General features: G+C 45.3%; 1 protein-coding gene across 6 annotated transcripts in view; it reads right to left on the reverse strand.

Moving 5' to 3' along the window:
• Window positions 1–13,852, reverse strand: part of MGLL (monoglyceride lipase) — an 83,888-nt gene that overhangs the window by 12,223 nt on the left and 57,813 nt on the right. For all 6 annotated transcript variants that reach the window (XM_060271408.1, XM_035106463.2, XM_060271407.1 and 3 more), the window contains 2 exons: window positions 8,765–8,901; window positions 1,284–1,394 (listed from right to left, as the gene is read on the reverse strand). In XM_060271408.1, coding sequence (XP_060127391.1) covers window positions 1,284–1,394; window positions 8,765–8,901 — 248 coding nt within the window. The remainder of the gene's footprint in view (window positions 1–1,283; window positions 1,395–8,764; window positions 8,902–13,852) is intronic.

The following is a 13,852-nucleotide window of genomic DNA, read 5'->3' on the forward strand; positions in this document are numbered from 1 at the left end:
GGTGATACTAAGAGTCAGTGAAACAACAGGCTTTTAATTAAGCAGCTTTGTGTAACAAGTACCTTGTTTTACCTGGGGAAAAGCTAATGAACTCATCTGAGCAGTGTTCTTGCACAGTGTCTTCTGCCAGGAGTTGTGGTTGGTAGATTTAACTCATTATGGTGCATATCCATCTACATCAGGGCTTCCCAAACTTGGGTCTTCAGCTGTTTTTGGACTACAATTCCCGTCATCCCCGAGCACTGGTCCTGCTAACTAAAGATGATGGGAATTGTGGTCCAAAAACAGCTGGAGACCCAAAGTTTGGGAAACCCTGATCTAAATGATGGTACATATATATGCATTGCATGCGCTCTTAACAAGACAAATAAGGTGGGATTCAACCATGGTATGTTTTATTCAGAGTAGACTAACAAATATGTCCAGGTTAGGGGCATCCGTTTCAATATATCTTCTCTGAGTAAAACTTCACTGAATTCCACTGATATAAATAATGAAGATTAGCATATGTCGCCATTCTAAAAATCTAAATTTTACCATTATAAAGTTTGAGTAGAGCAACAACTGCATGCATGCTCCCATGCTTATCATTAACAGATGCCGGGACTGGATATAGGGATTGAGGCTACTTTTCCAATCTCAGGGCGTTCCCCCCCCCCATCCACTTAAATGCAAGCAAATTCAAAATTGCTTGTTGTGTAATACTGAGACTAAACCTATGAAGCTAAAGCAAACTAGGTTGAACCAAACTAGATTGAACCTCGCCTCCCAAGAAAGCCCACCAATCACATAAGCCACATCAATTGAAAATATATTAGGCAGAATTATAAGTGAAAAGTGTCCTTCCACTCATAGCGACTTTACAAAGGTAAACATGAACCTGGAATATGGAAAAAGCCAGGGAGGGGAGAATAGTAGAGGTAAAGTGACAGCAAAAGCCAGTTGTTAGGTCTTTGCAGGTTTCTCTGCTCCAGATCTCACTCGCTCAATGGTGCCTCATGCACTTTCTTAAAGGCAGCCACTGGGATTTTGCTATTCACATGTTTCCAACACATATTTAGGCCCATAGTCTTCATAGTGACCATGGCTTTTACTCTGAAATTCAGTTAAAATTAGTAAGGACCTTAAATCAATCCTTCCCCCTTTTCTTTTCTTTTTAGTGCAAATTGACATGTACAGAGGAAGGACTGGTGGGGGGAAAAGAGCTACTGGCTGGAGACTGTGTAAAGCTCAGCTGACATTTAGCTAGCATGTTGGAAATTAATTTATGCCTGGATTTTTACCTTGATCGGTGTTGCTACATCTGGGTTTGCAACTACCAGAGGAGAAATTAATACCATGCCTGAAAAGTCATTTGGTCTTTCGCACGCAGTGAGGATGGAGATGGCTCCTCCCTGAAATGAAAAAGCAAGCAACATTTTGAGTGAAAACACTGGCAATTGCAATGAGTATTATAGTCATAGGATTGTAGACCTGGAAGGGACACCAAGGATCATCTAGTCCAACCCCCGCAAGGCAGGAATATTCATCCCAATAGAGCAAAGAGGGATTCTAAGTATTTTATAGTCAAGTGCAGTAACAAGGTTTGCTACTGTACCCAGGAATCTTGTCGATTTGCTCTAGCGATAGAGCTACAATTGAGCCAAAGTAGTTAACGTGAATTTCCTTCTACGCACAAAAAAAACAACACAAAACAAATTTAGATAAGAGTTTCATCCTCACATGCCACTGAGTTCAATGGACATTTTTTTTTTGAAGTGCCAACATGGGATCACAGTGCCTGTGAAGCTGGCAATTTCAATTTTTATAACATGGATACAAGTGTGTATCACAGGTGTGATTCACCTGCCAATCTCAGCTGAGCAATTTTTGCGCTTCAAAGGGGGTTCCAATGCTGCTGCAGCCACTGCAACACTCAGAAGCACAATTATATGAAAGAAGGCATCCTGTCAATCTGCACACGGCTATTCTGTGATAGGTACATCAAGCTCAAGCTCATCCATATATAAATCCCAAGTTATACATAGTTTAGCAGAGAGAAATGAGAACAGTAAACTACTTTATTTACAACCCACCCACCCACATTTTAGACAGTAATTGGCGTGGGGCAACGAGGTGCAAGAAGTAAGAGTATGGTTGTCCTGGTGGTGTGGAAAGGAAGGATGCCTCTGATGTGCATATAAAGGTTAAAAAAAATGTGGGGAAAGAACTGACACAATCAAAGGGGCATGAGATGGTTGTATGTTATCGAGAAAGACAAGGTGAGTTAAGGAGCCAACTGGAAAAGGGGAAATGGCAGAAAAGACAGGCTGGCCAAAAACCAAAACCAAAAACTAAGTTACCAACAAAAGACAAAGAGAAAACCGAATTAATAGAGTTGTGCAGCTAGACACTAAACCTCAACTATTAAACACACACACACACACACACACACACACACACACACACACACACACACCAAAGCTATGGTAACTGTTTTCTGACATTCAAACCTTTCTTAAAACTTTCTGGGGGTTTTGCCTCCTCCAGAAGTAAGCTGCAGCTCAGGGTCATGACAACCTCTGTGGTGTCAGTATCAGAAGCAGTATGCATTTGAATGCCAGTTGCTTGAGAGCTCAAATTGGGGGGGGGGAGTGGTGCTGCACTTATGCCCTGCATGTGAGCTTCCCACAGGCATCTGGTTGGGCAGATGTGAGAACAGGATGCTGGACCAGATGAGTCCTTGGTCTGATCCAGTCCAGCATCCTGTTCTCACAGTGGCCAACCAGATGTGAGAACTTATTAAATTATTGTGTGTGTAGGGCTCCTTTGCTTGAGTGGGGGCTCTGGCTGCTTCACATAGAGCAGCAAAATTCATGTGTGAATGGCCTGCAGGTACCTTGGCATCCAGAGCACAGCTCTCAGGCACAACTCCCACCTTTCCCTTATGCATATGAGGTGTCTATGAGAACTAAAGGCTGAACCATTTTGGCCTACTTATCCTTACCGCCCAGTTATCCTAGCCGCCCAGAGTGGCTGGGGCAACTCAGTCAGGTGGGCAGGGTACAAATAATAAAAGCATGTCTGAACTGAAACACGAAGTTTAGGAAGAAGCATGAAGCACACACGTGTGCGTTTTCACCACAGCGGCACAGGTCACAAACACCTAGGTAGGAGCTAGGCTCCACAGAGAAAGAGAGTCCTTTACATTTGCTGTGGGGAGGAAGGCCTAGTATGGTGGTCTTTAAAAATCCTGTGAAGGACTGGACTCTAGAACCTTCTTGGAGACAGGGGATTTTGCAATTAGAGACTAAACTAAGGCTTTAAATACTCCAGTATTGTTGGCTAATATTTGACCAGTCTTTTAACAACATTGTTTCATCTAATCAAATGGGAAGGCTATCTTGGATCACAAATCAGTACAGCCAGGACAGAGCATATCTCAGGCACCAATAAGCAGGGATTGCCTTGGTGAAATTCTATGAGCTGGAGAGTCACAATCCTGTTTACATGTAGAAATGACAAGAAGACTATGTAAGACTTCATTTTGATGAGGATTTAGGAATCAGACTATTGCTACAGTCAATTTGCCTTTAAAGGTATGCTATGAGCTTCAAACCAAACATCTTCATTCAAGTTGGTCGCATTTGGACTAGTGACGGGTGAACTCCCTCAGCCTTGTCTCAAAAATCATTTTTGTTTTGCTTTGAACTTTCCTTGGGAACACTCAGAAACTTGAAATTAATTGTTTTTGTGTGCTGAATTCTGCTACTACCCATTCCAAACAAAGAGAACCTTTCTATAAAGAGGAGACGGCTGCCTAGACCCTACTGCAGTGTTTCCCAACCAGTGTGCCTCCAGATGTTTTGGGACTACAACTCCCATCATCCCTAGCTAGCAAGACCAGTGGTCAGGAATGATGGGAGTTGTAGTCCCAAAACATCTGGAGGCACACAGGTTGGGAAACACTGCCCTACTGAACCAAAAATAATGGTCCTGAGCATGTTCAAAGTTTTCATTTTCCTGCCAGGGAGCATGGGATTTGTAGTCGTCTCTGTTTCCCAAGGCAAATTCAACTGAATTAATTAATAGGGGTCCTGTTCAAAGGGGAGTGAGGCTTTTAGAACTAGGGGAGTTCGTGTTTCTGATTTCCCCAGTTGCAAAACTGCACCCACTAATCCTGACTCAGTATTTTCTTTTTAAACCTAACAATAGGCAATGCACTTTTCATGTGGCAAGTCTTTGAAGCATAATGCCGTGGGATATGGGGATGGCTAACAACATGGTAGTAATGCTAGATAAAAGGAGGGGGCAACATATTGGCTTAGAAGATCTTCCAGGGGCCTTAACTAATGAGCTGATCCTACTGGTTGCCACTCTACAGAAAGGAACAACACACTGAATAACTCCCCCCGTTCCTACTATTGATGCAGGAGTGGACACTGGAACTCCTGCAGTGCTGATAGCTGCCTCCAGCCCTTGCTTAGCTGTGCCAGGCAAAGGCAATTACATAGCAAGGAGAGAACCAGGGTCAGTTTTATGCCATGGCATCCGGCTCAGAGGTCAGAAGTCTGGGTTTGCTTGGCAAGTAAATGCAGCACTGCAGGTAAATAAACCAACCCTTAATGACTGGAGATGCAGATTAACAGGGCATGTATCCCCATAACGAAAGCTGTTGCACTGTATGCTCTAGGGCCCTCCAACAGACTACCTTTTGTATTTGCATTCCTGATCCTTTTTATGTTTTGCTTATATACACAATAATAATTGAACTAAGCTCCTATGAGGCTTGTGTGCGTATTCTGTGTTTTAAAACTCATTATTCCCATTCATGCAATAAGGTAACAGAAAGTCTCCATCAAGGAAAGCAGAATTCGGAGTTATGAGTAAATTGTGCATATCTGTATATATTCGCTTATTTTGCTTAATTCATGCTTCTTTTGTTAAATGGCAGAGGGAGCTATGCTGAGCCATACTGAAGCCCCCATTCCAAGATCACAAGGAGCCCTGCTCAACATTTTAATGTTTTAATGTTTGATGGATTTCTGTATTTTAGAATTTCTGTTTGGTTGGAAGCCGCCCAGAGTGGCTGGGGGAACCTGGCCAGATGGGCGGGGTATAAATAATAAATTATTATTATTATTATTATTATTATTATTATTATTATTATTATTATTATTATATTACTTTCGTTTCTGAAGTTTTCTTGAGGCGTTATCCACAACCTTTCTACCTTATCTCTAGCTTATCTCCACAACCACAGGGACTAGGCACCTGGGGGAGTTAGCTTTGTTTTGGAGAAGAACACGGAGATGCTCAGGTCGTTATTATGTGTCTACTATGAACTGCCCAGGAGGATTCCCCTGCTTGAGTGCCCTGTTCCTGCCTCTCACCACCTGACAGGCCTCATAAGGACGGTTGCCACTGCTGCTGTTGCTGCCCAGGAGAACTCAGAACAGTGCAGAGTTCTTTTAAAAATGTTTTTTAAAAATTCTTTTTTACCTTTTTAATTTCTTTTTGGTGTGGGGGGTGGGATGGATGTTTAGTCGGGTTTGGGAATTTGTTCAATTTTGGTATGTTTGTAATTTTTACTGTTTTTGGTTTGTATTGCTTTATTGTGTTGTTTTTTTTATTTTGTTCTTAAGGGGAGGGGTCAGGGCTGCCTGGGAGTGGATCCCAGCCAACAAAATGGATGGGGCAGGTTCCACCGGGGGGGGGGGGGAATGCACTGGGCCAACCGATCTCAGTGATCATGGGAAGGAGGAGGAGGAGTTACGCTAAGACCAGACCATGTCATTACCGAGGAGGCAGGTTTAGTTGTTGTTTGAGGACTATCCCTGCCTCCAGGTCTGGTCTTGACCAGACGGATATGGAATCAGCAAGGGATACCCACATGACCAGAAGGTGCTGCTGTGCAATGCCAGGTCAATGATTCATAAGACCACCGCCATCCATGGCTTGATCGTGGATGACCTGGCAAGTGTAACAGAGACTTGGTTGGATGAAGCAGATGGGCCTGTCCTTGCCGCTGCTTGTCCACCAGGTTTCTCTTACGCACAGCAACCCGGGCCTTGTGGGCAGGGAGGGTGGGTTGCAGTGATTTTTAGGAAGTGATTAGTTTGCACCAGGCATCCTATTGGGAAGACCCAGTCCTCTGAAAGTCAGTGTGGTGTAGTGGATAAGAGCGGTAGACTCGTAATCTGGGGAACCGGGTTCACGTCTCTGCTCCTCCACATGCAGCTGCTGGGTGACCTTGGGCTAGTACTTCTTTGAAGTCTCTCAGTCCCACTCACCTCACAGAGTGTCTGTTGTGGGGGAGGAAGGGAAAGGAGAATGTTAGCCGCTTCGAGACTCCTTCAGGTAGTGATAAAGCGGGATATCAAATCCAAACTACTCTTCTTCTTCTGAGTGCATGTTCTGGAAGTTGGGCAAATAGGGGCAGTACAGGATTCCTTTTGGTGTACCGATCTCCCCGCCGCACCAAGGCTTCCCTGCCCGAGCTGCTTCAGATCATGGCGGATGTTCTCCTGGAGACACCTGGTTTGGTTGTCCTAGGGGATTTTAACATCCACACCGACACGACCTTACAAGGGGTCGCTCGAGACTTCGTGGAAAGCATGGCCTCCATGGGGCTGTCCCTGAATAAGCCTGGCCCAACTCATAGCTGCGGACATGCCTAAGACCTGGTGTTCATCTCTATAGATGTTGGTGATCTGACACTAAGTAAAAGCAAAATTAAATAAGTGCCACGGTCAGATCACTTCCTGGTGCAACTGGACTTCTCCGCAACCCTTCCCCTCTGCAGGGAGGTGGGACCGATTCGGATGGTCCGTCCCCGCCACTTAATGGATCCAAATGGTTTCGAGAGAGTGGTAGGGGATGCTTTATCCCATGTTGGTGGCCTTTCAGCTGATTCCTGGTGGCCCGCTGGAATGTGGAGTTAACCAGGGCTACTGACTGCTTGGCTCCGAAGTGCCCTCTCCAATTGCATGGAGCCCGAACAGCCCTGTGGTTTTCCACGGATCTGAGGGCAATGAAACAATCACTGAGACGTATAGGGCGCCGGTGGCGGATACCTCATTCTGAAGCTGACCAGACACAGGTTAGAGCTCAATGTCGAGCCTATCAAGTGGCAGTAGCGATGGTGAAGAAGACTTTCTTCACCGCCTCTATTGCATCTGCAGAAAACAGCAGCAGGAGACTCTTTCAGGTGGTTCGCAATTTAGCGGAACCTGCTCCATCGGGGCCCAGTACGGGCCACATGATCTCCTGCAATGATTTTGCAAAGTTTTTTTGCAGATAAAGTAGCTCAGATTCGGGAAGAGGTGGACTCTACCGTAGGAGCAGGGGCGGGGTGGGAGAGTGCTAGAGTCCTGTCTAGTTAAGTTGTGTGGGATCAATTCCAATCTGTTACCTCTGAGGATGTGGACAGGCTGCTTGGACGAGTGAAACTAACCACCTGTCTCCTTGATCCTTGCCCATCCTGGCTTATAAAAGCTAGCCGGGAAGGGCTGGGTGATGGGCTTTGCAGGGTGGTGAATGCTTCTCTGTGTGAGGGAGCCTTCCCAGACCCACTAAAAGAGGCGGTTATCAAACTGCTTCTATATAAAAATTCTTAAACCCGGCCAATATGGCCAACTATCGCCCAGTCTCAAATCTTCTATTCTTGGGCAAGGTGATTGAGCGAGTGGTTGCTGAACAACTCCAGGCACACCTGGAAGAAGCTGACAATTTGGATCCCTTCCAGTTGGGATTCAGGCCTCATCATGAGACTGAAACTGCCTTGGTCGCACTGGTCGATGATCTCCGGCGGGCTAGGGACAAAGGTGAGAGCTGTTTCCTAGTTCCGCTGGATCTCTCAGCAGCTTTTGACACCATCGACCATAACATCCTTCTGGACCTTCTAGAGGGCTTGGGAGCTGGGGGCACTGTTATACAGTGGTACCGCTCCTTCCTCCTGGTCCGTGTTCAGAAAGTGGTGGTGGGGGATGAGTGTTCAGACCCCTGGGCTCTCACTGGTGGGGTGCCTCAGGATTCTGTCCTTTCCCCCATGCTTTCCAACATCTACATGCAGCCACTGGGAGAGATCATCAGGGGGTTTGGGCTGGGTGTTCATCTGTATGCGGATGATACCCAGCTCTACCTCTCTTTCAAATCAGAACCAGTGAAGGCGGTGAAGGTCCTGTGTGAGTGCCTGGAGGCGGTTGGAGGATGGATGGCGGCTAACAGATTGAGGTTGAATCCTGACAAGACAGAAGTACTGTTTTGGGGGGGACAGGAGGCAGGCAGGTGTGGAGGACTCCCTGCTCCTGAATGGGTAACTGTGCCCCTGAAGGACCAGGTGCGCAGCCTGGGAGTCATTTTGGACTCACAGCTGTCCATGGAGGCGCAGGTCAATTCCGTGTCCAGGGCAGCTGTTTCTTCCCTACTTACTACTTCAGTCCTGAGCTTGATTAGTCTCTCAAACCTTGGCCATATTGTGTCAAGTCATGTGGGTTCTCTTTCTCTTCGCCTCTCACAGCTTCTCGCCACAAAAGCTCACCAAAGTGACTTGTTTAGTCACCTCACTGGTTCTCCAGTGACTCCATCCCTCAGGGTCATGCCTGTTCACAGGTAACTCCACAGGTGCAATTACTGCTTTTAGCAATTATCCATGTAAAATGAACATAAAACGAAGAAAAAGGGGTAGGGAAACAGAAAAGACCAAGAATGGGAAAAAAGTGTCCTCTGCTCCTTGGTAGGAAGCCGAGAGTCCATTAAGGAGGGATAGAGCAGGACTGCTTACCATGGAGTGCCCTAGAAGGAACACAGGGAGGCCTGGGTGGTCTTTCTTCATGAGGTCAATGTGCTGCAAGCTGTCTCTGACAAACACATGGAAGTCTGACACAACCATACGGTCTCCTTCACTCTGCCCATGGCCAACTGTGGAGGGGAAAGGAAAAGTGACCTGCTACATCAAAAATATTCAACACCTTGAATGTAAAGATGCTTGAGGCAGCATCATATTTGAAATTCAATGGAGAGAGAAGGGGGGGTGCTAGAGATGTGCAAAGAGCTCTTGTGCATTGTCAGGGATGACCAATGGCAAAAACATCTTTCTGGTTAGTTGTAATCATATGAAGATGCAAACATAAGGGTAAACCACCGTGGCCTGGACCCAAATAATGCTGCTGCATGCAAACAGATCTGCCCACACACTCTTGCCTGGATAGCTAGCACTGACCTCTCTCAATGTTGGGGACCGGGATTCAGCCGCCCTCCAGAATGTGCTCCTGTGAGTGGCTCTCCCTTGTTAGCTTGGGGGTGCATCTGCCCACAGATGCACAGAGTGAGGGACTCATTGACTGGCAGCCTGCCAGAATGTCTGTCAGTTATCATGACTACACAAATACCTTGCATATGAACACACGCAGGAAGAAATTTTCCAGGAATTACACAAAGATTATTGGCACCCAACTATGTGCTGCCAGTGTCTAAAGCATTCAGCTTGAAAAGAGATGTTGATTGTGCTGGGAGCAGCTAAAAAGGCATTTCTGATTCAAAGGCAGCAGATGTCTTGATCCAAACCTGGATACTGGAGTGAGTGAAGGAAATGGCTAACAGTTAAGGAAATTATCAAAAGGGTGGCGTCCACAGCGCAGAGAAAGAGGAAATGCATGAGCAACAGAAGCTGGGAAGGAGACACATCAGCACTTACTGTAAATCTCAGGGTTAGAATCTAACTTTAGCGGGGTTTGAAATGCGGATGTTAAACATCATATGAGATACAGGGGAAAGAGAAAAAAATGACATTTCAGAATTTTGTCTATTACTTTTCAGCAAGGAAATTTTATGCCCTCATCAGACATTCAGAAATCATCTTTGGGGAATCTCAGAGCCAAAAACAGACATTAATTTAATTGCATGGCTAGCAGTCACATCTGTTTCGTTTTGTTGTTTTAAATGCAATATCTGGCACAGTGAGGGTGAGACTAAGTCAACTTTCATCAGGACCACAGCATGTGGGGTGGGGCGGTTTAACCCTTCCTTCTCATTGCCAGTCCAAGTGAAAATCACCCCCTGCACTACAATTAGTATTAGAAAGAACATTTCCTATTGGCACGAATAGGAGGCAGCTTTTTCTCTCATGCTAATTGTGGCACAGGGTGATTTTCATTGGATTCAAGACTGGGAGGGAAGGATGAAATCTCCACTGTTGACATGCTGTGGTCCGATTGAAAATTATTCCCTCTAGACTGGTTATTACAGTTAAAGTAGCATATATTTTGATCCTTAGGCAGCCCATGTGCTTTAATTCTCTTCTTCTTGAACCCATTCCTCCCCTATCCAATTCTATAAAAACACAATAGCTCCCTAAAAGATTAACTGATATATTAAAAGTTACAAATCTCCTGATAACTATTCGGAAGCATGAGTGTAAGTAACTATGCAGAGGTGCATGGTGGGGCAAAAAACTCTAATTTCACATATGCACTGAAGGGGTCTGAATTTGGATGCCTTTAAAAAGGGGTTTGGGCAAATTCATGGAGGATATCAGTGGTTATGAGCCATGATGGCTATGTCCTACTTTCACTGTTGGAGGCAGAGTGCAACTGAATGCCAGTTGCTTGGAATCACAAGTGGGTTGTGCTCAGGTCCTGGCTGTGGGCTTCCCATAGGCATCTGTGAGAAGAGGCTGCAAGTCCAGAAAAGTCTTTGCTTTCTCATGCTCTTAGGTAATCTTGGAGGAAACTTGTGTATGTGGCAGCAGTGAAAAATTCAGATTTCATACTACAGATTATAAAGAGAGGGATGGGAAACAGTGCTTCTTGCTTGGTAAAAACCACAACAGAAGGGGCTTTGTAGAAACTAGCCTTCCTGCACAAAGGCAAATTTGTCACCGGTTGCTCTGCCCACTTTTGCCTATGGCTCCACCCACCACAGGCATGTGGCCCCTGGAAGGTTGCCTAGGAGGGAATGTGGCCCTTGGGCTCAAAAAGGTTTTCCATCCCTGGTTTTCGCATGGCATGTGAATGTGAAACTGAATCTCAGAATTATTTGCAGCAAGATGCAGGGCTGGCTACTATCTATGGCTGCTTTTAAAGGAGATTAGACAAATTAATGGAAGATATGTATATCAACAGCTATTAGCCATAACAGCTGAAAGCACCTCCATTGCTGGGATGAAACAGTGGCAAAAGGCTTTATGACCCCTTTTCTGGGCTTTTCAGAGGCAACTGATTTGCTACTACATGCAACATGATACTGGACTGGAAGGACTCTGGATCCAGGACTCTGGATGGATCCATTCAGGCTGCTCACAGCCTGAATGAGAACTGATTGCAAATTGTAGGAATATGGCCCATTGCTCTTAAAAATAGAAAAATAATTATTAGCCTCCCCCACTACCCATCTCTTGCCAGATAAGGATTGTTTGCGGCACTGGACTATTGAAATTCGTAATTATCCCTTGAGGAACAGAACTAGAGCAGCAGCAATAAGCACTGATGATAAACTGATCTGAATAGGTGGGCTGCTGCCATATCACTGAGCCAAAATTACAGCTCCTTCATTGTAGAGTAGCTCTAATTCCCAAAGGGGAAAATGCAGAATAGCCAAGCTGGGAGAGGAGGAAGAATTCAGATCATTGAGAGACTTCTGTCACTCATCAGAGGAACATTTAGTATAAAGTGTTTCTCTTGCTGCACCCGCAGGTTTTTATCTAGATCTGCTCATACAAATTCTGCAAGTGCTTCCTCAGTTCTGACACCTCCATCTAGTGAGATCTCACTCAAAATGAATTCGAAAACAGACACAGCAAAGGCCTTCCTATTAAAACACTAATTCAGGCTCATTAGACAGCTTTACATTATCAACAGATTTGTAGGAAGCAATAGCATTGGCTGGGGGAAGGGAAGCAGGTGAATTTTTAATACGTTTAAAAATAGAAGTTCTGCAATGTACCATTCCAACTCCTCAACAGATAATGTACTGGGGACTTTGCTTGACTCTTTAGGTCTCATGGGCCAATTAACACACAGCTTGGTATTTTATTTTGTTTACTTAGGATCAGAATAGAGGTGGAAATCACAGAAATGCAGATGGTTGGCAGCTGTGCCATGTGGATTCTGGGTCATAGCTGAGTAGAGAAACAAGCAAGCAAACAAACATATTTTTTACATGGATCTGCCCTTGGTTTGGCTGGAAACCAACAACCACACAAGTCTTCTACATACCCGGTATGAATGAGGCAGCCTTGCAAACAGTTTTACAAAACATACTAGCCCCATGTGCCCAAATAGATTGTAGCTGAAAAGGAAAAAGATCCAGTCTCATTTCCTCATTGCTCTCCTTCACCCCCAGAACCCTGGAATAAACAAAGGTCAGTTTGACTGTCACTTTGGGCTGCTTTCTTAACCTAACTGAGCTGCCTTGATTGAATAGAAGTCAGGAGGAGCTCACCTGCAGGCAACTTCCACCATCACTGGAGCTCCAGAACGTGGCATTTGAGTCTCAAAGTCTGTCGCCCCAAGAATCTGCGAGCATTCAGGATTTTAAAAACATTTTTTAGATAACAGAGACCATTTTCTGAAGGCTTCCATTAAACATGGTGCTGTGGTCTGTGGTGGGATCATGGTCTGACCACAGTAATAGTAAGAATAACAAAAAGGCTAGGGAGAGCAAAACTTAACACCTGAACGATCCCTCAGAAAGATGAAGCTGCCATATGCAGTTCTTTATTCTGACACACTTCACAGCAGGCCTCCTTGACTGCTTTGTAAGTAGTGAATTCAATCTAATTTCAGCATCTTTCAAGTTCAGAGGGAGCTGCTACAATAACACTCCAGTATCTTGGTATGCAGAGGCTGTTGACTTTCATCCAGTTTCCTAGGATTACTTGGACACGTAACTCAGCTCTCCTGTTTCCTCTGAGATTCTTTTTGAGAAGAGATAATTGTTAGCATTGTTTCTTCTCTCCCTTAGTTTAATTACATACACCAGATGATGATCCTTCTACTGCACCACTTGACAGATTATTCCATTGCCTACTGGATTCAGAAGCCTCAGCTTCATCGCTCCTAATTCCTTTTAAAGTAAGCAGTCCTCTCCCCGCTCTCTGGTGTTTACACTTCTCCAGTTGCATAAATTGCTACTGTTGTTACTGTGGACAAACGCCAGGGGCCTGAAAAGCGACATGAGTGTCGCACCCCATAGTCGCCTTTGACTGGACTTAACCATTCAGGGCTCCTTTACCTTTACATTTTTTTAAGCTTACTGTTGATATTCTAATAAACCAGGGTTGGGGAACCTTTGCCAACACGAGAGCTGCATTCCCCCATCAGCAGCCTTATGGGGTGGAGGCAACTGTCATGTTGTGGGTGGGGCCAGAGGCAAAATGGGGGTGGAGCTACAGCTGTGATTCTTACCTTTGGACAGCAGGCTACATTCCAGCCACACAAAAGTAAGAGGTTTCTACACACACACACACACACACACACACACACACACACACACACCCTCCATCCTAGTAAGCAAGACAGTATCACAATTCAGTGACACATTCCACCAAGACCAAGCACTTGGGGAGGGTGCAGAGCAGGGTTGGTGACCATAGTGGCCTAGGGAGAGGGACTGTGGCGTGCAAGAGCTGGTGCAAAGGGAACTGAGAAATTCCTGGAGGACAGGATTCTGTGGTGCCTATATGGAATCTTCACGTTCAGGGGCAATGTGTGCATGACTTCAAGATAGGGATGCAAGAAGGCAGCATTTTCCATTCCTCCCTGTAGCATGCAGCAATGTTTCTATTCCGCTGCAGTTCATCTTTCACCCAAAATGACCTTATTCATCTCACAGTCCGCTGTGGCAAAATTATGTGCCTTACGTAACTAATTAC

This window comes from Zootoca vivipara, chromosome 2 (genome assembly GCF_963506605.1).
Source record: "Zootoca vivipara chromosome 2, rZooViv1.1, whole genome shotgun sequence".
NCBI classification, from domain to species: domain Eukaryota; kingdom Metazoa; phylum Chordata; class Lepidosauria; order Squamata; family Lacertidae; genus Zootoca; species Zootoca vivipara.